The 27,404-nt window shown below is 31.7% G+C and overlaps 2 protein-coding genes across 2 annotated transcripts in view; both read left to right on the top strand.

Moving 5' to 3' along the window:
- Positions 1 to 26,101, top strand: part of LOC127720031 (uncharacterized) — a 41,005-nt gene extending 14,904 nt beyond the window's left edge. The window contains exons 4-10 of the mRNA XM_052226443.1: positions 3,583 to 3,673; positions 14,866 to 15,013; positions 16,533 to 16,689; positions 17,905 to 18,075; positions 19,480 to 19,602; positions 22,521 to 22,634; positions 23,837 to 26,101. Coding sequence (XP_052082403.1) covers positions 3,583 to 3,673; positions 14,866 to 15,013; positions 16,533 to 16,689; positions 17,905 to 18,075; positions 19,480 to 19,602; positions 22,521 to 22,634; positions 23,837 to 24,141 — 1,109 coding nt within the window. The 3' untranslated portion in view covers positions 24,142 to 26,101. The remainder of the gene's footprint in view (positions 1 to 3,582; positions 3,674 to 14,865; positions 15,014 to 16,532; positions 16,690 to 17,904; positions 18,076 to 19,479; positions 19,603 to 22,520; positions 22,635 to 23,836) is intronic.
- LOC127720032 (uncharacterized) lies at positions 6,517 to 8,347 on the top strand. The gene has a single exon (XM_052226444.1). The coding sequence runs from the start codon at positions 6,539 to 6,541 to the stop codon at positions 7,895 to 7,897; it is 1,359 nt and encodes a 452-aa protein (XP_052082404.1). The 5' UTR covers positions 6,517 to 6,538; the 3' UTR covers positions 7,898 to 8,347.
- Positions 26,102 to 27,404: the final 1,303 nt, after the last annotated feature.

Here is a 27,404-nt window from a genome sequence, read left to right as displayed (position 1 = left end):
TGACATAGGCTAGCTGGGCAATGTGGATGGATGGAAAAAACAAATTCCACATGAGAGGTAGTTTATGTAAAATGAGGTTGCCCTGCCCAAGGTTGAACCATATCAGTATTAACCATTTATGGAAAGGCAAGATACAAGAGTCTTAGCACAAGGATGATTTTGATAAAGAAATTGTGGACTATAGGCTCAGTATTTATAGGGTTCATTTTAGTACTTGCATCTGAAAATTTACTCAAAAGAATTTTGAGAGAGCATGTATAATGTAAAATGAATTTCATGTTTGAAGGGAGGTAACTCTATGTAATTCCTTTTCTATGCAAAATGAAAACATTGTTTTAAAGTCTTAGATAGGGCACTTATCATTATCCCTACACTTTGAAGAAATATTTGTGAAGGGTCTCTGTACTAGGGTCTTGATCTGGTTTACAGAAAAGAGATTAAATAGGCCAAAAAAATAAAGAACAGAGAATAATGGGCCAAAAAAATAAAGAACAGAGAATAATGGGCAAAAAAAATAAAGAATAGAGAATAATGGGCAAAAAAATAAAGAACAGAGAATAATGGGCAAAAAAAATAAAGAACAGAGAATAATGGGCAAAAAAAATAAAGAACAGAGAATAATGGGCCAAAAATAAAGAACAGAGAATGATGGGCAAAAAAAATAAAGAACAGTGAATAATGGGCCAAAAAAATAAAGAACAGAGAATAATGGGCCAAAAAAATAAAAAACAGAGAATAATGGGCCAAAAAAATATAGAACAGAGAATAATGGGCCAAAAAAATAAAGAACAGAGAATAATGGGCCAAAAAAATATAGAACAGAGAATAATGGGCCAAAAAAAAAATAAAGAATATAAAATAATGGTGCTTAAATATAAAGAAAAGAGAATAATGAGCAAAAAAATGAAGAAAAGAGAAAAATAGAAAAATAAAATTGATGAATATAGAAATAAAGATTCCCCTCATCAAAACTCTCATGTATGTTCAACAGTTTCTCCAGAGCCCATCATTCATTTTTAAACAGATCTTTTATTCTGTATAATATTGTTCTATACCATGCGATGATGCACAATATGGTTTTGAATTTCAATGGCTGTTAACAAAACCTTATCCAAACTGATATTAAATTATTAGGGTTTAATGAAACAGGCATGGGGATTGAATTTTCTTAACCATTCTTTTTTTTTTCCATTTAGGTCAGTTTAATGAGGAACTTTCATGCTTGATGAATTGGTTATAGTGCCTTATTTCATATCTGTTTTATTGTCTTTTTAAGCATATTTTTTTACCAAATATACATTTAAATAAAATATAAATGTTTGCAAATTTTCCAGGTGATAATGAAGGTACTATTTTAGAATTTTGTATATGTGCATAAGTTGTAGAATTTTATATGTTAACAGATTAATTAGCAACCTTTGCTTGAATCTTATAGAATGTTAATTTTTATCCCGATAACAAAATTCGTAAAGAACATGCATGCATTTTAAGTAAGTTATAGAAATTATATATATGTATACTAATTTTTAAATTAGAAGCCTTGTCCGAGTCTTATAGAATATATATGTGAATTTTCTTCCCCAATAACAAAATCAATAAAGAAGAAGCATGCATATATATAGTTTGCATGCTTTAAAAATATGTGTGTGTTTTTTATGTGACCCTAATGTGTGCCTAGTTTTTGGTACAGACCCTACTTTAAAAAAGTTTTAGGGGGAGGGTTTCTTCAATTTTAAATAAGTCCTGTTCAAGGAAAAACCTCTTCTGTATATACATATGTTTTCATAAAAGAATTTTGTTTAATTTTTATATATACATTGTCCGACCATTTGTCCAAACATATTTATGGTTCAATTTTGAGATCATTGAGTTTTTATTTTTGACTAATATAAATGTTTTGCTTTTTTAGCTCACCTGGTCCATAGGGCCAAGTGAGCTTTTCTCATCACTTGGCGTCCGTCATCCATCATCGTTAACTTTTTCAAAAATCTTCTTCTCTGAAACTACTGCGCCAAATTTAACCAAACTTGGCCACAATCATCACTGGGGTATCTAGTTTAAAAAATGTGTCTGATGACCTTGCCCGTCTTTCAAAATGGCAGATATGGCTAAAAATAGAACATATGGGGTAAAATGCAAGTTTTGTCTATTATCTTGAAAACTGCTACCAATAGAGAAAATCTGACAGGGTCAAAAATGTTCAGAATGATAAGATCTACCTTTTGTCTTTTTACATCAAAATTGTCAGATGACTTCTGATAGGAGTTATTGCCCTAAAATGCCAATTTTACAATTTTTTTTTCATTTTTGCCTATTATTTTGAAAATTATAATAGATAGCAAAAATGATCAGCAAGACAAGATTTACAAAGAAGTCCCATGGTCAAAATCGTCAGATGACTCCTTATTGGAGTTATTGCCCTTTAATGATAATTTTTACAAATATTTTGCATTTTTGCAATATCTAAAATACTATAATTGATAGATAGAAACTTAAATAAGCAAAAATGATCAGCAAGACAAGATCTACAAATTAGTGAGCATGGTTGAAATCATTTGACAACCCCTTTTTTGGAGTTATTACCCTTTGATAATGATATTTACCAATTTTTTGTGGTTTTGTCTAATATCTGAAAAACTATAATAGATAGATAGAAATTTAGATGAGCCAAATTAATCAGCAAGACAAGATCTACAAATAGGTCTACTGACCATAATTATCAGTTCCCTCCTTATTGGACTTATTGCACTTAAATGACGATTTTACCCATTTTTAGTGTCCTACCTATTATCTTGAAATCTATTAGAAATACTTTAGATAGCAAAAATTATCAACCAGACAAGAGATTTTTGTAATGAATTCTATTTTAATCCACAATGCTGGAGATTGTCCATTGTGGCAGATGCACATAGACCTAGGTGAGCGACACAGGCTGTTTAGAGCCTCTAGTTTTATTTACAAACATTAGTAAAATAGAATTAGGCATTTGAATTGAAACAAAAGACAAGAATACATCAATCATTATAATCAGTTAAATGCTGTGGTTGTTTGATGTTTGTTGATCAGACACCTTCTCACTGCTGCAGATGAAAGTGATAAATTTAATTGATATATGTAGCAATGAGAGATGGAAGGACCTTTTATGGGACATTTTTCCGCATTTTACTAAAATATTAAACTATTGATATGATTGCCAATTAGACAACTATACACTATAGAATAAAAAACCAGGATTTAAACTACTTTAAATCATTTTATGTTTTTTCCTTTTTAATTTTTTTTCAAATGTTACTAAACTTAGTAAGGGCTGGGAGAAAATTACCCTTTCAAAATGGAGTGGAGATGTTTCCAGATGAATTTAAATATTTTCTGTTAATTAGATTTTGAACTATTTACCATGTTTACAGTAAGCTATAAAAGGCTGCCGCAAGACAAAATGTAAAATAATTCAAACAAGATAACCAACATTCTGATTTTTGCAAAAATTTAATTTGTTTCGTGTCCAAGTAGCACACACATGCAATGCTAATGTTATATACATTCTTGGATTCCCATGACATAATTTGACATGTGTTTTTTTAGGTCGTGAGCCAGATTGGAGATTGTCATTACATCAGTTTAGCTCCAAGAAACAGAACAAAAAAGAAAGATCAAAGTTTTCAAAACGTATTCGGTATGTTAAAGAAAATTTTTTCAGAATTTTGTCATGAAAATTTACTGAACTTTATTGTATATTTTATATGAATAGTTTAAGTTAGAGTTGGAACTGAAATTATCAGTATGATTTATATCACTAATTGAAACTACATAGAAATAAGTGCTTATAAATTACTCCATGCAATATATTTGTTGGAATACTGAGAAACCATTATTATATTCATGGGGTATACATGTACAGGTGAACCATATGATATGGAAAACTGACCCTGGGTCAAATTTTCACCAATGCAAATTTCTAACACTACACAAACATTGACAAATATATAATGTATACTAACCATATTATCATGTAATGTATATCATATACAAGGGCATTATATGTGTCTTACAACACAGCATAATTTTGTACAACTAACAAAATCTTTCATATTTCTTTAAATTCATGTATTCCTATGTTTCACAACTCTGTAGGAGCATACATACTTCAGTCTAATTAAAAATGAGATCATTGAAGAAATTATGAAAATATGTAGATTGCAATACTTCTGCTGTTCCACTCATTTCTATAAAATTTAAACAGGAGATTTTCTAAAAGATTTAAATTGTCTGAATGAGTTCTGCTATTAACCCCATATTCCTTTAAGGGGAAAAACAGTCTTTAAAATACAAAGAAAGAAAACCAATGACAGTTTCCCTAACTTAGAACAGGCACATTAACATATTTGTTTTTTCGTTTATGGTTTTGTCATAAATCAGGCCAAGAAATAAATATGAGTTTAAAGCCATTGTTAAAAGGCAGCAGGAAATATAAAAAAAAATCCACTGATGCAGATTAAAAAAGCTTTACATACAGCAAACATAGAAAGTTAGGTTTTTTTTTCTTTTGAATTGTTTAACATTTTGTCATGTAGAGGCCTTTTATAGCTGACTATACAGTATAAGTTTTGCTCATAGTTGAAGGCTGTACAGTGACCTATAGTTGCTTACATCAAGGTCATTTGGACTCTGACAAATAGTTATATCATTAATTGGCAATCATTCTACATCTAGTTTAGTTAGGTTTTAATTTGTTATTGTATGTCCACTGATGCAGATTAAAAAAGACAGGGTTGTCTTTCTTAGTTCAAATATTTTACAGAAATGACTAACAGCTTAATTGGAGCATTTCTGATGTAGCCATGCTGGATATTTGTGATCACTCCAGATTTTAAGATGGTGCAAAATTCTGAATTCAAGACATATTAATAAACTAATGATGTGTTCTATGACTTGCAGAAGGTTATGTTGTCTGTTCTTATAAGAGTTATGATTTTATATTGTCCCTTGGTATTGTCTCTCTAATTTTTGTCTTGCCTGTGACGAAATTTGCAGAATGTGAGACATAGGGAATACAATCCAACAGGGGGGGAGGGGGGGCAGCTACATGGTAAACTATTTCTATAAAGCTTTATATTTTAGAAGGTAGAAGACCTGGAAGCTTCATACCTTGTATGCAGATACGTTATGTTACCAAGTTTCTGTCTGTCAAATGCCCATTGTCCTTGACCACATTTTTATGGTTCAGTGACTGTTAAAAAAAAATTAATATTTTTTTTTGTCATGTGAAATACTCACTTATTATGAGTAATATGACAAGTGTATTTTGAATATGGTTTCCTTACAAGGTCTGTCAGGCAGGGTTCACCTGACCTCGACCTCATTTTATGGATCAGTGATCAAGGTTAAGGATAAGTTTACATTGTCAAGTCTGTATCTCAGATACTATAAGCAATAGGTCAACTATATTTGGTGTATGGAATGATTGTAAGGTGTACACGTCTGTCTGGCTGGGTTCATATGACTGTGACCACATTTTTATGGTTCATTGATCAATGTTTATTTTTTGTGGTATTGTCAGTTTATCAGATATTGTAAGCAATTGTATTTGGTGTATGGAATGATTGTAAGGTGTGCATGTCTGTCTGGCAGGGTTCTTATGTCAGACCAGGACCTCATTTTCATTGATCATTGATAATGTTAAGTTTATATGATACTTGTATTAAAACCTTTATATTACAGACTTTCAACAAAAATTTATTCATAAGTAAAGCAGGCAAGACATTTCAATGTGTGCACTCTTGTTGTTTTAAAGAAATTGTGTCCAAACACAAATTTACATTTGGGCCAAAATCATTTATCGCAAGTTTGACGGATTTCTTAAAATATCCTACAGGAGTTATTATACAAAAACATATTGAAAATGAGATCAGAAAAAAAATGTCTGACTAGTTTAAGCAAATTTGCTGGATCACAGCACCTTCTAAGGTGTGATTTGTTGCCGTGATTTGTTTCTTCCTAACATATTTTGAGATTTGAACATTGGTAAACTACTGTCATCTTTATTTAGCCCCTTGGAGATGTGGCCATGCTTGACCATGGTTGATGATTTGGTTGGAACCCTCAGCTTCCTCAGATACGGACCCTTGTTCATTAAATCATAGATGTTTGGATAAGGGCCAAGGCTCCATGTTGAAGGCTGTACTTTGACCTATAATTGTTTACTTTTTACACATTGTGACTTGGATGGATAGTTGTCTCATTGGCACTCATACCACATCTTCTTATTTATATTTATCCATTTATATTATTTTCTCTAAAGAAAATTTTTAATTTAATCTTGAAAAGATCTGACAGTGTATACCCTAAAATAAATAAAATTTGAATATTGATGATGCGGTTCTTCTTGGAATTTTAATCATGTCAAAAAAAGTTTGTTTAAATAGCTACTGAAATTAATATAGAGACAAGTGGACAAGGAAGATATACATGTAAAAAGGGAAGATTCAAATAGCTACTGATTTATCAATAAAGTCAAGTTGAAAAGGAAATATAAAGTTAGATGGTGAGAGACAAACAGACAAGGAAGTATAAAAGTCTGACATGTTTAAATTTAAAAATGGCATTTGCAAGTTCAATACAAAAAAGTCAAATTCCAGTTGGATGTCAGTTATGTGAAGTTGGAAATAAGATTAATTGGAAATGTATCCTATGCAACTTATTGTTGTGCGACAATTGTAAGGACAGGGTCCATCTAAAGATTGCTAAGGATCATAAAATACTAGCCATCAAAGATATAGGGAAACAGGATGGATCAAATGAAACTTTCACATTCAGTGATGTCAAGTGTGAAGAACATTTGGGGCAGTCTTGTTGTCTTTATTGTAAAACTTGTAATAAAATTATCTGTTTGAAATGTGTTGCTAAAGTTCATAATGAACATGAGTTAATTGAAGAAGAAGACTACAATAAAGGGAAGGTAATGTTGATGTCAAAACAGATGAGTAAGATTAAGTTTGAAATATCCAAAGAATATATAACAGATCTTACTGATATTCACCTTATAGGAGTATGTTCTGATGGTTCTATGTGGATTGGGGATAGTATCAGATCAACGTTACAACATGTCATACTAACAGAGAATAGAACTGAAGTAATAACAAGTTTAAACATTCAGATTTTTGGAATGGCAAAAACTCATTCAAATAACTTTCTTGTCACAACAGATTCGACTAAAATTAAATTAATCAACACCGTGAAAGGTCAGATAACAGATTCCATGTATGATGTAAAACCATTGTATCCAATCTGTGTTCATGTGACCAGTGATCAAAATGTCATCATAGGAGCCAAGTCTCCAGGAGAGAACTACTCTACCACAGGAAGACGTGTAGTTGTTGTATTGGATCAGGAAGGAAAACAACTAAAGGAATATTGCAATCGTAAGAAACGATTATTTGATTTGCCTAGAATTCTAACCAGTACGAAACATGACAAACATTTTTTTAACTACCCTAGACGAATAACCAGTGACAGTAATGGTAATATCTGTTTTGTGGACTGGTTTTCTGATGATCGCAGAGGTCAAGTGGTAGTGTTATCACCTGAAGGAGACATACTAGGTATTTACACTGGTCATTCTGATGTCAACACTAACAACAATCCATTTACACCTGTAGGAATACTTACAACACCATCAGATAATATCGTTGTTACTGATTTGAACAATCATTTACTGCATATACTGACTAACCAAGGACAAATTATTACCTACTACAACCTCCGTGACATGGGAATCTTGCATCCATACTCCCTTGCTCTTTCTACATCAGGAACTATCTATATAGGATGTGTTAATGCACCAGGAAGTAAAACAACTACAAAGGCCAAACTTTATGAGTTAAAATTTTCTGGATTCTAGTGATTTGCCTTGTTCTGTCTTCATCAGGAACTATCAATATTCGATGTTTTATCATGAGTTTAGATAGTCTGGATTCTATTGATCAAGAATACGATTCAGAACAATGAAATATTTTGAAACAATAATAAGAATAATATAACATTTAATTTTATTTTGGAAAGTACAATGTAGTAAACATTCAAATTTTACCGAGACAGGTTTCAATACCTTAATTGTTTTTGTATTGTCACATTAAACATTAAATTTTATCTTCATGGCAAAGACTCATTCATCATACCAAAGCTTCCCCAAAGCATCAAGTTCAAACTGAGCCTTAAACATGTAAAAAAAATTGGTACAGGCTGCAACGTCTTTGTTAACAGATGCCATATTATACACGGTAGATTTCTGAAGGAAATTTCCTTTTTAAAGATGCCAATATTGATTTAATAGATTAAATGTAGGATGTCCTATTTTAAGGATGTACACCTCTGAGGAGCCAAAAATTTCTAGAATTAAACTTTTTTTCTTAACCTGATTTTTATACGGTATTGGTATCACGTTGTCGTCGTCGTCCGAAGATATTTGGTTTCCGGACAATAACTTTAGTAAATGAAATTTAAACACAAGGTTTATAACCATAAAAGGAAGGTTGGGATTGATTTTGGGGGTTATAGTCCTAACAGTTTAGGAATTAGGGGCCAAAAAGTTGCCCAAATAAGCATTTTTGTAGTTTCCAGACAATAACTTGTGGAACAGTGTATGGATCTCTCTGAAATTATACCACAAGTTTCCATACCACAAAGGGATGGTTAGGATTTGCTTTGGGGGGTTATGGCTCAAACCATTTAAGAATTAGGGGCAAAAAAGGGGGAAAAAACAAGGGTTTCCTGGTTAATAGACAGTTTGAACAGTGTTAGGGAGGTAATCCAAACACATTTAAAGTACAATGTTGTGTATGTTTGGATTTACCTCCATTACAGTTCTTTTAAATTATGTATAAAGAAATGTTGTATTGTCTTGAGGTGATTAGCTGTCAATTTATACTTAGAAATTACTATTAAAGGAATATTAATTTAAGCCATGATTATGTATGTCATTTTCTATTTTAAGACTTTTATGATGTATTTAAAGGGGTAATTGTGGTTGCAAACTCCATTGGAAATTTGAATTGAGATTATGACCATATCTTGAGGGATCGAATTTTTATGCCCCCGCCGTAGCGGAGGGGGCATTAAGTTTTACCCTTGTCCATCTGTACGTACTTACGTATGTCCCAAAGTTGGTTTCCGTTCTCTAACTTTAGTTTTCCTCAACCAAATGTTATTAAACTTATACACAATGCTAATTACCACTAAATACAGATCAAGTTTGAATTTTGGTGGCATCACTTATACTGTTCTAGAGTTATGCCCCTTTATAAATGGAAAAATTGCTAAATTTTTGGTTTCCGTTCTTTAACTTAAGTTTGCCTCAACCAAATGTTATGAAACTTATACACAATGCTTATTACCATAATATACAGATCAAGTTTGAATTTTGGTGCTGTCACTTTTACTGTTCTAGAGAAATGCCCTTTACAAATGGAAAAATTGCTAAATTTTTTCATTTTTTTTCCTAAATATCAAGTTATTTTTAAAATTGGAGTTATCTTCCTTTGTCTATGATTATAGTTGAATCAACTACAATCAATGCTTCATACAATGCAATGTTTAATTTTGCCTTCCACTGATAAATTAAAGCAATTTTTACCCTTCATTTCTAAAAATATTTTAAAGTCTTCTTTGAAAATTGAGTTATCTTTCTTTGTGCATAATGGTAGTTGAATCAACTATAACCAATGCTTTAAACAATGTAATATTCAATTTTACTTCCTACTGATAAATTAAACCAATCTTTACCATTCAGTGCTTACAAGCACTTTGATTACCATTCTAGGGTAATGCCCCTTTACAAATTAAAAAAATTGCTGAATTTTTAGTTTCCGTTCTTTAACTTGAGTTTGTCTAAACTAAATGTAATTTCTAAAAATATCAATGTCATTATTCAAGAAATTTTTAAAATTTAAGTTATCTTCCTTTGTCCATGATTATAGTTGAATCAACTACAATCAATGCTTCATACAATGCAATGTTTAATTTTGCCTTCCACTGATAAATTAAAGCAATTTTTACCCTTCATTTCTAAAAATATTTTAAAGTCTTCATTGAAAATTGAGTTATCTTTCTTTGTGCATAATGGTAGTTGAATCAACTATAACCAATGCTTTAAACAATGTAATATTCAATTTTACTTCCTACTGATAAATTAAACCAATCTTTACCATTCAGTGCTTACAAGCACTTTGATTACCATTCTAGGGTTATGCCCCTTTACAAATGAAAAAAATTGCTGAATTTTTAGTTTCCGTTCTTTAACTTGAGTTTGTCTAAACTAAATGTAATTTCTGAAAATATCAATGTCATTATTCAAGAAATTTTTAAAATTTAAGTTATCTTCCTTTGTCCATGATTATAGTTGAATCAACTACAATCAATGCTTCATACAATGCAATGTTTAATTTTGCCTTCCACTGATAAAACACAGATCAAGTTGAATTTGGGTAGTGTCACTTTAACCATTATTGAGTTATGCCCCTTTATAAATCGAAACATTGCAAAATTTTTAGTTTCCATTCTGTAACTTAAGTTTGCCCCAACCAAAAATTATGAAACCTATACACAATATTCATTACCACAAAACTAAGATCAAGTACAAATTTTTTGTTTCCGTTCTCTAACTTTAGTTTGCCTCAACCAAATGTTATGAAACTTATACACAATGCTTATTACTACCGGTACATAATACAGATTAAGTACTAAATTTGGTGGCGTCACTTTTACCATTCTTGAGTTATGTCCTTTTATAAACATATAAACATAAAAATTGATGAATTTTTAGTTTCTGTTCTCTTTTTTTAAGTTAGCCTCAACCAAATGTTATGAGACTTACACACAATGCTTATTACCACAAAACTCAGATCAAGTTCAAATTTGCGTAGTGTCTCTTTTACTGGTCTTCAGTTATGTCCCTTTATAACTATATGCTATGCAATGCAAGCGGGGGCATCATTTGTGTCCACATGTGTCCACAATCCACATTTATTTTTTGGGGGCAAAAAAAAAGGGGGGGGGGGGGTGGTAAAAAGGAAATTGTGGGGGCAATCTTTTCTCATTTCAGATTTCAGAAATTAAAAAGAAATTTTCTTGCAAAAAAAGGGGGGGGGGGGGGGGTAAAAATTTTTTTTAATTTTTTTTTGGGGGGGGTCAATATGCCACAGCATTATGTATTGCACAAAAGCAAAAAAAAAAGGGGGGGTAATTTTTTTTTTTTTTTGGGGGGGGGGGGGGGGGGGGGGGGGTCAATTCACAACAGCATAGTGTATTGCACAAAAGCAAAAAATTGAATATAAATTCAAATCATATAACCAATTCTAAGTTCTTTGACTACAGTTATTCTGTGTCAGAAACCTATTAATTACAATTCAAATTCAGACCTGTATCAAGCGCGAATATTGTGTCCATTTTTACCCCAACTGTTCAGGGTTGGACCTCTGCGGTCGTATCCAGCTGCGCTCAGCAAAGCATTTTATTAGTTTATATGACTGTAAAAAAATAATTGGTGAAGAAAAAATCATATAGTGGTGCACTTCTTTTTTAGCTACGGCCATTTGAAAGTACCCAATTTTGATGATTTTTCATCAATTTTTACCCATTTTTGGGCTATTATTATGTAAAAAATCACAGTTTCACAATTAAACTTTTTTTTCATACTTTCATTTAAGATGAAGTGGACCAATCTGAATAGATTTAACCTAAAAAAAAACTATAGGTAGGTGTTAATATAAGAAATTTTTATAAAAATTTGTTGCTTTTTCATGTAAAATTTACCATGCTGTCAGTTTTGTAAATTAGGGATTTTTCTCTTGTTTTTAGAACAAAAAGCATATTATTTCAACTTCTTTGTTATAAATGATTGATTATACATATCTAAGAAATTTGAAAAGCAAAAATTGATATTGGATGTACATGTATCTGGTAAAATCATTTCTTGTACCCCTCACCCATTTCCTCAACCTTTTGGCTAATGAGTCTGACTTGATTGGTTATAAAATTTGAAAATTTTATTACTCAAAAACTACTTATTGTAACTACACAATTTTTTCACAAAGTTAAGTTTGATTACAGTATTTTTTAACTTCATTGATATTTTCCACTTGTATCACATGTTTTGGAAATTCTAGAACGAGATTTCAACGAAACTGAAACGTCAGAAGAATACATCCTTAAAATATGTTTCATGTTCAGTATAAATAAAAGACATTTGGGATATGTACTTCAATGGGACAGCATTCCAACAAAAATAACCTAGTGTTCATCTTGGATATTTACCAATGCGATTAGATTTACACATAAAAAGATCTTTAATGTTAACCTTCTGAGGAATATTTAAAAGACAGCTAAATATTAGTAAAATGAATGACTTAAAAGAGCAATAATGTGTCATAGAGTATGATATGACAGTGTGGCATGCTTTTGTTCATAGGATTTTACTGATTGTACTAAGATAGACTGAATGAGTATATGGATAATCCAGGAATTTGCAAGGAAAATTATAAAAAAAATCTTAAAAACCAATAGAGTGGAGTGGTTTTTTTTTTTGTTCCCCCTCCCCCAAAAAAACTTTGATGTAAATTTTTTCATATTTCCCCTCTCTTCCAACTGGTTGAGATATTTCTGGATGGTTATATTATTAATTCCAGTTTTGTTTTAAATTTCATAACAAAAGAAAACAATCAGTTGAAATATTTACAATGTGTTCTTTTTGCTCCTTGGTGATTTTTTCTCTGAGGTTCCATATTACACTGATTTTCGCCTTGAAAAATTGAAAAGAAGTGCTCTCAAGCCTATATTTCTTGTTAGATTATTTTGAAATTAATATCAAAGGTTTATGTCCATAATGTCTTGGACAGGTTCAAAAGTCATTGCACATCAACCATTTTTATACGACCGCAAAACATTTTGTGGTCATATATTGATATGACGTCTTTGTCGTCAGCATCGTCAGAAGACAGTTTGTTTCCGGACAATAACTTTAGTATAATTAAATAGAAATCTATGAAATTTAAACACAAGGTTTATAACCACAAAAGGAAGGTTGGGATTGATTTTGGGGGTTATGGTCCTAACAGTTTAGGAATTAGGGGCCAAAAAGGGGCCCAAATAAGCATTTTTCTAGTATATGCAACAGCACTGTGTATTGCACAGAAGCAAAAAAAAAGGGGGGGGGGGTAATTTTTTTTTTGGGGGGGGGGGGGGGGGGGGAGGGGGGTCAATTCGCAATAGCAAAGTGTATTGCACAAAAGCAAAAAATTGAATATAAATTCAAATCATATAACCAATTCTAAGTTCTTTGACTACAGTTATTCTGTGTCAGAAACCTATCATGTGTCAAATATTTGATTACAATCCATATTCAGACCTGTATCAAGCGCGAATATTGTGTCCATTTTTGACCCAACTGTTCAGGGTTGGACCTCTGCGGTTGTATCCAGCTGCGCTCGGCGAAGCAATTTATTACTTTAATTATCATCCTTTGAAATGTTATTTATATTCAATATTGCATCTAAGCAATCTCAGACTTACATTCCTGGTGATAACATATCATGGATTGAAATTTGACAATCACTCTATGTGTGTTTGACTATTATTAAAGAATGGATGTTGATCTATATAAAAATAAGGAGATGGGGTATGATTGCCAATGAGACAACAATCCACTAGAGTTCAAATGATGTAGATATACTCAATTATAGGTCACAGTACGGCCTTAAAACAATTATATACCTCATAATCAGCTATAAAAGGCCCGACATGAAAAATATCAAACCATTCAAACGAGAAAACTAAAGACTTACTTTATATCAATACAAATTACGAAAAACAAATAAGGCAGACATTAACCAATGAATACCACTAGATTACAGACTCCTGACTTGGGACAGGCACATACAGAATGTGGTGGTGATAAACATCATTGTGAGCGCTCAACCCTCTCCCTATCCTGAGACAGTGGTGTAACAGCACAACATAAGATCAAGCTGTAAAAATCAGTTGCAAATGACTTAACTCAAAAGATCGATATGACGCACAAAATTAACAATTAACATGAAAATAATAGACACAAAGCATCGATATAAGAGTACTGGCAGTTACTGAAAGCTAGTTCAAAGTTCAATTGCAGCTAATAAATCAATCATTTTCTCACTCTAGATGTCCTTTGTTCAGTTGTGTTGTTTGGTTGCTGTCTCATTGACATAATTATCCAAATATCCTGTCCTTAAGACAGGCAGATACTGTAAATTCAGAAATTATTGCAAGGTTTTTATTAATGCGGTACTAAATTGAGTATCTCAATAATAAAACTTGCATTCTGATATCTGATACATACAATTGTATGCATATTTTCCTGAAATCATAATAATTAATCTTGCATTTTAGTCCATTCTTCAAAATTTGCAATAATAAATGCACACAATAATTTCTGAATTTACAGTACCCAACATCTTCAGGGGCCTCAGTGGTCAAGTGGTCCATGTAGTTATCTAAACACCACTCTAGGCAAGGTACATTTAACTCAGTTCTTGATTTACTAGGATTGTCTGGCTTCCTCTGCTGTAGAAGGTCTGCTTCATATTGTGACCTTTTCCTTGATATTGACACAGATACACGATTTAAAACTAGAAACTATGATAAACATGATGATTTCAACTTTCCAATTGTCAACTTCCCCTTTCTCAGCAGTAAAATACCCTCTGCTCCATCCTATGGCATATTCACACTATACTATATGAAAAGGAAAGATATCAAATTTAAGTAGTTGATAAGAATTATGAAAGTCTTTTTTCAGTATACAGTACTTGCTTGTGAAATTTGATTTTTTCTTTTTAGGTCATACTATAAAGCTCAGGATGAACTTATAGGGGCATTTGAGGACATACAACTGGGTGTGGATGAAGATATGGATGATTCTGAGGAAGCAAAACAACTGCTGAAAACAGCTGGCTTGTATGCTAAAATAACATTCCTTGCAAATCTGGTGAGTAATACTTCTTATCGCTATTTTTCTGCCTTTACTGGACATCACAGACATTCCTGTAAATATATGTGATGTCACAAGGTTTGACAAAAGTGATTGCTGTGTCAATTGTTGAAATGTTACAAATTATCACTACTATCTGAAATTGTGCTTTGATCTCTTTTTGTGATAATTTTTCATATCAAGATATGGGTTTTTCTCAGACGAGAAGAAAGAGAATGTATGGCGGCATAAGCCTACGTCATTGAGGTTGCCTAGGAAAATAGCAATAAACAGATTATCAATGGTCTTTTCAAACTCAAGAATGTTTCTTGGCTACATCTCATCTCAGGGCTCTCACCCTTCTATGAAGTAGTAGCTTAGAAACACCCTCTTGGTTTAAAAACCATCGATAATCTATAATTATCGCTGTTTTACGAAATTTTCCTTTGATCTGACTGACTGATAATTCCTTTCTCAGCACAGTAGAGTGATATGAAAAATTATTGCTAGAATCTAATGGCGCATGTGCCGTTGTCAATGAAAAAGGTAAAATAGCGATAAACATATTATCATTGGTCATCTCAACTCAATCGCTTTTCTCACTTTCTCAGTACCGGATCAAGCGAGAAAATCAATCTTGTTGAGATGACCAACGATAATCTATAAATATCACAGATTCCAGTATAGGGATAAGACCTAATACCAAATTCTTTCTGAAAGTGGAAATAGTAAAGAAACACAAGTAAGCAAACTTTATAATTTCTGATTATCAGATTTTTCTTCAAAACATATTGCAAAATGTCAGCTGTAATAATGAATTGACCAGAATAGTTATTGTGTGAATACTTGATTTCATGGTTTTAACAAATATGGAGAAGGCTTCATAAGCCTGTTTGACTTGTGTCTTATCCATTTAATTTCTATGCAAATAAAATATGTTTAAACTAAAACAAATACAGCATACAAGCCTATAAGAAATTTGCAGTTTGTGGAAAATTTAAATTCATGGTTGACCTTCAACCACAAATTCCAAGAAAACTAGTACCCCAGGAATAAAAATGAATTCATTGAATAATTGAAGATGAAAAAAGTTTGTGCATCAACTTTAGACCAATTGACAAAGTGCAAGATAATTTAGTAAAAAATAATAATGTATGTTTTGTTTTTTTCTGGTCAATTCCTACCCTTATTTTAAGGCTAACATTTTTTTCATAATTTCTTCACCATGAATTATTAACCATCATATCAGTTGTTGTATAGGCGTACTTATTAAAATCCATGACAGAATTAATGAAATCTATATCAAAAATGGTCATTATGTTCACTAAACTCAGTGAAGACACGATATTGTACCAGAAGAAAATCTTGACCTGCTGACCCTAAAACATACCTATTTTTTGCTGTGGCTAACTGATAAATGACTTCTTCTAAAATACAGTGTAAAGTCCTGTACAAATAGAAACAACCACTTATCATTCACAGCAAATGCAAGATTGACCCATCAAAAACAAATTAAAAAAGTAATTCTTTATTGTAGGTACTATTGGCAGCTAAAGCAGTTGCTGCCTTTTTATCAGGGTCTATATCTATCATATCCAGTTTGGTTGACAGTGTCGTAGACTTGTCATCAGGAGTGATTATCTGGGTTACTGGTAGAGCCATACGACAAAGGCTTCCATATGTATATCCTCAAGGTATGTTTTATATTTTCTTTAGTTTCTACTCTTGTATTTTTATTTCTAATGTTGCCAACCTGTTTTGTGTGATTTGTCCTTTTTGTGGGACCAGTGGTGGATTCAGGAGGGTGAGAGGGCATACATTAGCCCCAGTCTGATTTGTAAGATATCATTAATTGGCATAAGATCGTTAAAAAAAAATTCGCCTAATTATGTTCAGCAAATTTTAAGAAAACATTATCACATCTTTGTTCTAGCGAAAAAGTTCTGAAAACTCCCTCAAAAACCATTTTGCTATATAAAAAATAAAAAAAAAATATAGTATACCCCTTGCCAACTACAAAAGTTAAGATAGGCTTCAGTAATCTTTGTTATTTACATTTAAGATATTCTATTTTTATGCCCCACCTAGGAGAATTATGTTTTTCGGTCTGTGCGTCCGTTTGTCCATCCGTCCGTCCATCTGTTCGTCCTTCCGTTCGTCCATCTGTCCCTCTTCAGGTTTAAGTTTTTGGTCAAGGTAGTTTTTGATGAAGTTGAAGTCCAATCAACTTGAAACTTAGTACACATGTTCCCTATGATATGATCTTTCTAATTTTAATGCCAAATTAGAGTTTTGACCCCAATTTCTCGTCCACTGAACATAGAAAATGATAGTGTGAGTGGGCATCCATGTACTATAGACACATTCTTGATTCACTATGATTTTTCATACAGTACTTATACTTTGCTTACAATGAAGACAACATATATCTGTTGACACATAAGGTTCCCTTCATTGGAATTACAAATGTATTTGGCTGATGTTTATCTTAGCTTGTTATAGACAATTATATCAAAATCATTCAGAACTCCCCAAATTATCAACTAACCACACTAATTTTGATTCCCAAATTTAAATACTTTCACATTAAGTCTTCCCTAAAGATTGCAATCAAAATGTATCTAGCATAGTTGCCTGTTGAGTGATTCAGTTTTTTTTTTAGTGTACTTTTATTGTTGATTTAATAAAAACACATGACAAGCTGTTTATCATTTTATTCTTAGATTCTTAGATAGTTAACTTCAGTCCTCAATGCTCTTCAACTTCATACTTTATTTGGCCTTTTTAATTTTTTTTATTCAAGTGCCACTAATGAGTCTTTTGTAGACGAAATCTGTGTCTGCGTACAACATTTTATCTTTGATGAGTTTATTTACTTACACATCACCTAGTTAAAAACTACTTTTCAGGTCGTACCAAGTTGGAACCAATAGCTATTGTGATATTATCAGTTGTGATGAGTTTAGCATCCGTCCAGTTGATCAGGGAATCAATAGAGAAAATCATTAATTTAACAACAGGTGACAGCAAACCACCAACAGTTGATATCGCTACCATAGTAATTACTGCCTCAGCCATAGGTATGAAACCTTCATTTCTGTTTTGTTTGTTTTCAGGCCATTTTCTCTATGCTTTATATTTTCTAATTTTTCATTCATTTATATTTTAATACCTCTTTTTCTCCGTTCTTTATTTTTTGGTCCATTAATATTTATTCTGTAAACCCAATCCAGACCATTATGCTCTTGATTTTTAGATTGATCATATCCTTATTTCAACTTACTTCTTTTTCCAATAAAGGACAATTAATATTGTTTCTGCTTTAACAGCGCCAGTTTAATTTTTGTTATACTGTTTGTGATTTATATAGTTATGAACCAATGTAAACCTTTTAGAAATAGCAAAAAAAAAATTTAAACAAATTTGCGAGAAAATACTTTTTTCACACAAGATGATTCTTTCCCCATATTTATATAAAAATAAGGAGATGTGATTTGATTCCCAATCAGACCACTCTCCAGAAGAGTCCAAATGAAAAGGATCTTTACAACTATAGGTCACCATACAGCATTCAACAATGAGCCAACCCATACCGTAGAGTAAGCAATTCAAACAGTAAAACCAAAGGCCTAATTTTTGCTAAAACAATAAATGAAACACAATTATGACAGACAACAACCAATGATAAAATGAATGACAGCTTTCTTACTTGGGATAAACACTTCAAAAATGTGGTAGGGTTAAACATATTTGTGAGCACTTAACACTCCCCTATAAACTTTCAGCAGTGGTGTAACAGCACCACATGTACATAAGAACATACTGTACAAATCAATTAAAAAGGGCCTGCCTCATCAGATCAGCAGAAAGCACAAAAAAAACAACAACTAACAAATGACAAAAGACAAAGTACCTACCTAAAAGTTACTTCAAGTAACAATATAAGAGTTACATCTGTTTATTTGATTGTGAAAGTAAATTTCATATATACTAAGGAAATTCATTCAAGACTGTAGTAAATAGTAAGGAATACCCAGAGAAAACTCAAACATTTGGCAATGAAACTTGCAATTTTAATCAATTAAGATTGCAGTCAACGCACCTTATGGAAGGGGGTTCAAACTCACAATATTAGTGTTGACAGCCTAGTGATCTAAAAAGACAACAGATTGGTTACCTTGAATAACAATGTCATCAATTGGACATGATATTGCATGTAGTGAAGCACCTCTAAAGTGTTTATAGAGTAGAGGTTTGAGAAACAAAATGAAAAGCACAACAAAAACCAATATCCAACATACATGTTGAAAGGGAAATAACTCATAATTGACAAGTATAAATTTAATGAAAAATAGGAATAAAACTCTATTTATATTTTACTGTCATTCAGTATGACTTCTTGTTTATAAAAACCTTTTTAAAATGTTTACTCTGAAAATCTATATCAAAATGAAGATGTTATAAATCATATTTATATTTTCTAGTAATAAAGTTTGTATTGTGGTTAGTATGCAGACGTGTAAAGACACCAACAGTTCAAGCACTGGCACTTGATCATCGGAATGATGTTTTGTCAAACGCTGTGGCCCTGGTGTGTGGATATGTAGGTAAGATCACCTTTGAAGCGTTTCAAGGACAAATGCATATGTAAATTAGTCAAACATTATAATGGTTGAGTTTTTTAGCAAATATAAACAGTTCTGTGTAGAATAAAATTGAGAATGGAAATGGGGAATGTGTCAAGGAAACAACAACCCGACCAAAGAGCAGAAAACAGCCCAAGGCCGCCAATGGGGCTTCAATACAGCCAGAAAATCCCGCAACCCGAGGCGTGCTTCAGCTGGCCCCTAAACAAAAATGTGTACTAGTTCAGTGAAAATGGACATCACACTAAACTCCGAAACATATAAATGAACCAAAATTGAAAAACATACAAGACTAACAAAGGCAAGAGGCTCCTGACTTGGGACAGGTGCAAAAATACATAGGGATTAAACATGTTTTGTGAGATCTCAACCCTCCCCCTATACCTCTAGCCAATGCATAGATTTATGTAGAATCAAATATGTCAAATGTGGATCTTCTGTTATATGAAACACTCCCTGTTAATCTTAAAGAGTAGGATAACAAACATTCTGAGAGTATTGCATGGCAATACATAGTCCCCTACCGGTTAAAAATTCATTATACTGGAACGAAATGATAACTTGATCTATAACTTGCCATGGTGTAAACTATATGACAAATATCAAGTCAATATCTTCACGCATGATGAAAAAAAGTGTGGAAAACAGATTATTTAAGTGAATTTTCTAAGTCCAAGGACCATAACTTTGCACAAAATCATCAGACCGGAACAAAATTCGAAATTGATCTGTAACTTGTCATGATAAAAATATGTACCAATTATCAAATTAATATCTTCAAGCATGAAGAAAAAAAGTGAGGAAAACTGATTATTTGAGTGAATTTTCTAAGTCCAAGGACCATAACTCTGCATAAAATCATCAGACCGGAACAAAATTCAAACTTAATCTGTAACTTGTCATGATAAAACAATACACCAAATATCAAATCAATATCTTGAAGCATGAAGAAAAAAAGTGTGGAAAACTGATTTGCCGGAATGACGGATGGACAGACAAACAGACGGACGGAGTGCAAACCTAAAGTCCCCTTCGACTTCGTCGGTAGAGGACAAAGAAGATCATTCTTGTTTTTCCAAAACATTTCATATCAAGAAATTAAAATTTAGAATCATCTTTTTCCAACCCAAATTAAATTATTGTATCTTACAACAAAACTATCATCTTAAACAGAGCACCATGTTTCAGAATTAAATGCATTCTGGGTAATATTTTCTAAACAATGGAAATTCAACAAATGACTAGGTATTATTTTTGTTGAGGTATGGACAGTGAAATAACCATAGTGATTTAGATTGTGAAACAGCAAATTACTATAAATGAAAGAAAAGTGGGCATACATCAATGAGACCAAATTTACAAAAAATTCAGAATACATTTGATGGTCACTATACAGTCTTCAGCAATCCACCACAGACAAAATAATGTAAATGTAAGCAACTATAGGTCACCCTACCACCTTCAACAATGAGCAAAACCCACATGCCATAAAATAGTATAAAAGGCCCCAACATTACAAAATGTCAAACAAGAAAATCAATGGCCTGATTATGTACAAAACAATAAAAAAAATATGATATACATCCACCAAAGACAACCACTGTTTACAGGCTCATTACTTGGAACACACACATACAGAATGTGGCAGGGTTAAACCATGTTTATGAGCCTTCAACCCTACTGGGACATTGCTATAACAGCACAACATATATACAAACTCAGGCGCTGATCCAGAGCTTAAAGGGGGGGGGGGGTTTGTGAGAAACGTTTTTGAACATTAATATATATTAGAGAAGTTTTCTTGTTATACCAAACCTCATGTTTTTCAATAATTGGCACACTTTTTGTTCACCTGGCATATGATTACTCAAAATAAACTTTTTAGATAAGTTCAATTATTTAATTACAGATTGTATCCACCCGTTTAGCAATTGCTGTATCAGCCCTAAGCTTGCATCTATTCCACTAGCCGACTTATTATGTGTGTTGGTAAAGTCTTGCGATCTTAATAAGGCTGTTTGGTGGTGTTTTTTTTCGTGAGATTAACATTCACCATTTGCCTTTACCCAATTCTGAACGGGTCTTTTTAACAAACTTTCCGGGGTTGTCGTCAGTAGCGATCAAAACGCAAAATTTGCAGTAAATTCCATCCTGTGAAGTTGAATAGAAAATGCATGGGAAAAAGTGCAACCAAGCATATTTGAAGCATCTTTTTAACCCGTACATTTCTTGTTTATAAAAAGGAAAAGAACTTGGTGGATTCCAGTTTTAATTTAGAATGCTACACATATGAGCACTAGGTACGGATGTGGAATAGAAGTTTGTAATATTCTTAGATTCAGCAGGTGTCATTTAAAAAAACAATCTTAATATGGATATGATAGGGTGAAAAGTAATTTTCTTCAAATCAAGCTAACAGAAAACGTCGTTTTAATCATAAAACCCTTAATTGGATTGTCTTAATTAAATCCTTTGATCCTCTAATTATCAAGTTCCCCTTAGGCAAATTTAATTGTGACATGTGTATATTTAAAGGAGTGTAGCGACAACGTGTCACCCTATTCAGTGCTGGATATTCAATTTATAGTAAAGATAACATTAAAGCAAGAAATGATTAATACAAAAATTATTTTAAGATTTCTCAGCGGGGGGGGGGGGGGGGGGGGGGGGGTTTGCGAACCCCCCCCCCCCCAAACCCCCCTAAATCTGCTAGTGAAACTGTAAAAATATGTTAAATTAAAAATTGTTCCAAAAGTCTAGGCAATTAGTGAATTTAAAAAAAAAATGTATTCATGTTAGACAGAGTAGAATGTTAAACAAGGACTACTTCAATAGAGCTGATGTTAATAAAGAAGTAATTTTCCTATTCATATTTGTAGGGTCCCAGGAATTATTAGATAAGACTGGTGAAAAGGGATTAATTTATGTGGACCCTATCGGAGCAATAGTTATATCTATTTATATAATTATAAACTGGTGGATCACTGGATATGGTAAGATAATTTTCTGGATATTTTTTCACTTTAATATGGGTATTCCAAAACTCTGAGATTAGGGTTATGGCAGGAACAGGTTAAGGATGTTCGTTACTCTTGTATTTGACTTTTTGTCTGAATCCTCTAGTTTTATACATGTAGTGCCATTAAGAATTTTGCCTGCCAACCCCTACTTTTCTTTTCATAATTTTATTACATATAGTTTAAAAAGCCATTTTTGAAAATCTTATAAAATCCTTGTTATTTTTTTTATAGTTTTTGAAAGAAAAAAGGGGCCAATGTTAAATGTTTGAAAAATCTAGAAAGAATCATTTCCGGCCAAATTTTCAATTGATTATATCTCAAAAACAAGGACAAGGACCTTTCATTTTATCTGCTTTTTAAGATCCCTTATTTATATACTATCAATTTATAACAGTCTTTTAAAAAGCTTGTTATTTTGAAACAGAGGAGCGAACATCCTTAAGTTATGGTTAGGGTTATGGTAAGTTTTAGACTGTTGCTTTATGTGTTTAGCTCTAAAAGATACTGTAATGTGTGTGTAAATTTTCGTGAGGTGTTTATTTTTACTAATTTTGCTATTAAGATAAAATCACAAAAGTACCCTGTAGCATAAAGGACTAGGTTCACTTTTGCCAAAATATGGCTTTGAATTTCAATTTTGTCATAGAGAATAAAAAAGGCCACAATTTGGTTCTTAAATAGATCTTTTTTAAAAGCCTTAATGCTAGGTAAGACAAATTAGTTCAAAAGAGCATATAATAGACCAAAGTTAACTTTGCTAAATACTGTTAAAAATTATGTAAACAATTAAACCAAACTGACGTTACAACACAAATAATGCATGATTAAAGGGTCAAAACTTGGTAAATTATATTGTGATCTGCAAAAATAGAATTATTTTGGTTTCAGACCTTTACAAATCGTTAGTTGATATTTCTCCTTGTGGAGAAAAAGACTCCAATTGATTTTGAGGTCACTTGGTGTAAGGTCAAGGTAACACCAGCAATGAAAAGACTAAAAGTGCAATTTTTTGGTTTTCCTCAATTAAATGTTAGCAGATTTTACAGTCTTCATCAATAAAAACTAAGAAACCAGTATATGACCAAAAACAATTTTCTTCTACTACAATTCATAAAAATCGCACCTTGGCTTGTGCACCCATGGTTCATCTGTAATTGTATTATGTTATTTTGCAGGTCAGATCAAGATGTTGACTGGACATACAGCCAAACCTGATTTCCTGAAAAAATTGACTTGGATTTGTGTGAATCATCATCCAAAAGTTCAATATGTAGATACTGTGAGGGCATTCCATTTTGGAAATAATTTCCTCGTGGAAGTGGACATTGTTCTTCCAGAGGACATGACTCTCAAAGAAGCCCACGACATTGGAGAACCCCTTCAACAAAAGCTGGAAAGACTGAAAGAAGTGGAAAGAGCGTTCGTTCATTTGGATTATGAATTTGAACATAACCCATTGACTGAACACAAGATGGCCTGAATGGATAGAAATCTCATATTTTTAATGTAAACATGAACTCAACAGTATTTAAACATTGATAGTGTCTTATATTTAGAATTGTCAGTAGTTTAGTAAATAGGCAGAGTTTTAGATTTAAGGGGGGAATTCAACAGTATTTAAACATTGATTGTGTCTTATATTTAAAATGTGTCAGTAGTTTAGTAAATAAGCAAAGTTTAAAATACATGAACATAAATCAAATTTTAGACTGAAAGTAAAAAATCAAAGTTATTTTCAAAAGTTTAATTAAACTTGATGTGCAAATATACGAATAACATAAGCTCTGAAGATCTTTTGAATATACTACTTAATTCAATACAGTACATTTAAGGCAAAAAAAATTAACATTAATATAACAATACAAACATAAGAACTTTAAATACTGCACATGCACTGTTAAAGACAGAAATGTATGCTTGTGCTGACTGCTTCTGTTTATATGCTCTGACTTCCTACTTAACCGAAAAAAACAACATTATTTTTCCAAAACGTCTTTCAATTGAATTGATCTATTGAATAGTAATTTTTAATGTAAGATTGAAACTGGCAAATTTTTTTTCATTACTGTAATAACTAGCAAACAAACAAAAAAAAACCAAAGAAGCAAGATTTTAGATATCAGATTCATTAATGTCATAAGTTAGATTGAGATTGCCAATTAAAAGTTTCTTGTTCAGAAATTTCCATCATTATCCAATCAGAATCGACATTTAGATATAGTTATGTTGTGGTGCTTCATAACTATTTATATTATTGTGTAATAATTTGCATGGATCTTGTTAATATACATGAGCCATGAACTAAAGCTTTTATTAAATATAACATCACTTGAATTCAGAATTATTCATAGCCACAAAACCATTATTCATAAAAAATTTCAATAAATTTTACAACAAAATTTTGTCTCCATAAAAAGAAATACATCTACAGTAAGTCATTGCAAACTTCAGCCTGTTTCTTCTCTGACTGACATTCCAAATACACTTAAATGTACATATATATGTAGTAGATATATTAGAGTAGATGTGATTTTATTTTTAGCCTTTTTAGAACTTAACTTAACATTAAGTAGTACTGATGAACTCCACGTACTTAAAGCATACAAATACGTTTAGACTTACTTTTCCTTTTTTTTTTTTTAAAGATTTCCTAAAATATCATAGCTATCTACTCTCAATGAAATGTCCATTGTCATCTACTCTCACTGACATTTAAAATAAACTAATGTACTTATAATGAAGAAATATTAACATAGATAAGATGTGATTTATTTCTAGTCTTTTTTAACTAGACCTAACATTGTGTTGTATTGATGAACTCCACAGTGTTTATAAATGTATATATTATTTTTTTTTTTTAATTGTATAAGGTTGGTATGACCTTTTTTATTGAATTATAGTATCCTGAATAAAGAACTGACACTATTCAGATACAACTGAATACAATTTATTCTCCTTCCTTAGGAGCACCACTGGTTTGCTGCAATGCAGCATACAGAGCTATGATTAGTAGTACTGAGTCCCCTTCATAATTCTATGTTCATTTGAAAGTTATATTTGTCATTTTAATTTATGAAGCAACACAGGTTATAAATAATCAAGTGTTTTATGACTTGAAGCATACAAATTCAAAATCCTGTTGTGACATCAAGCCCATGTATCTTATGTTTTGCTGGAATTAAAACATGCTAAACTGTTATTTACTTTTTATCATAGCTCAGTATTGTAGAGAACCAGTACCTCCCCCTTGGAAGGGAAAGTAACTAGCATCAAACTGTAATCTCAAGTTCAATTCAGGATACAGAAAATTATTTATTATTATTTAAAGGAACTAATCATGAAGCATTTAAAATATGTCACTAATTATTTAGTGTAATGAAACAGACAGGTAAAAATATATTTTACATTCCAGGATTTTTTGTTTCAAATTTATTGTTTGAAATTTATTGTTTGATTTAAAAAAAAAAAAACTTTATAATGTCAAAAGTCTTCCATTGAAAAAGATTTTAATCTCTTTCTGCAATCAATTTCACAATCAAAAAAAATAATGAGAAGAAATACTCATGAACATTCTAGTATAAGTTACGGTCAATTTTAGTTGAAAGGATTTTTATAAGAAGAGCTACTGAACTTTAGAATACTTACTTTTCAAATTAAATTCAAACAAAAATTGTATTAAACCATAATGATGACCATTCAAGAAAAGGATTACATGGCCAAGTGGTCTAATAAGTTCATCTTCAGTGATTGCTAGCCGGTCAACACCAAGGTTGTGAGTTCAAATCCTGCTGGTGACAAAGTGCTTTCTATAGATCTTTATTGACTGTGATTGCTGGTTTTCCTGCTGAAGGTTGTGGTTCTCCCTTTGCCCTCCAGCTTCCTCCACCCAATACATACTATCTGCTATCAAATAGCTAAAATTGCAGAAAGTGGCATTAAACACTAAAAATCAATCAATCATTTTTTTGGTAGCTTTTAACATTCTCTTAATACATTTGTGTTTAATTCTCCAATGACAAGTGTCATTATACCAATGCAATTCTTTTGTTTCTTTTTTTTGTTATTTTACGGAAAGACCTTTTTGGTTGTAATAAATAATTTGTGAATATTGCAAATATTTCTGTCATTTTTACAAGAAATCATAATTTATACTATCAAAATGAAAGTAAAATAAATTAATAATTTGGTAATTTTTGAAGAAGGAGAGACTAAAGACTGTATAAAAATTTGCTATTGCCCTTCCCAGGGTTAAAAAAAATTATGATTTTGAATGAGTTATTTCCCTTACTTAGAAGTAACAGTATTTGTTTGTCAGAAATTGTTTCGTGTGGTATATGCTGTAAATATAGAAATAGAAGAGATATGAAATGATATGTAAGAAATGAAGATTTATTATGTGTGTGACTACAAGTTTTACAGGATTTTATTTTATATGAAATTTATATAAAAAATGTGAGTCATATACATGTCAAAGTGCTTAAATAAAATTTCCTGGTGAATAGTTTATAATGTATTACATTGTTGCTAATGATTAAGAGTTGTTTTTCTTGGTCAGTAAGAATGATTTTGTTTACATTTAGGTTCCAAAAAAAAAATCATATAGAAGTAGTTGATGTGTGATGTTTCTGATATTATGCTTTTATTTTTTATAGTGAAAATCAATGTACATCTTTTCATTGGAAACTGTTTAGCCACTATGTCATAGTCCATTGATTTTGAATGTTTTGCATAGTTTACATGATT

This window comes from Mytilus californianus, unplaced genomic scaffold, assembly GCF_021869535.1.
Source record: "Mytilus californianus isolate M0D057914Y unplaced genomic scaffold, xbMytCali1.0.p SCAF_11, whole genome shotgun sequence".
Taxonomy (NCBI): domain Eukaryota; kingdom Metazoa; phylum Mollusca; class Bivalvia; order Mytilida; family Mytilidae; genus Mytilus; species Mytilus californianus.
The sequence above is the reverse complement of the archived record's forward strand: the minus strand, read 5'-3'. Positions and strand labels throughout refer to the sequence as shown.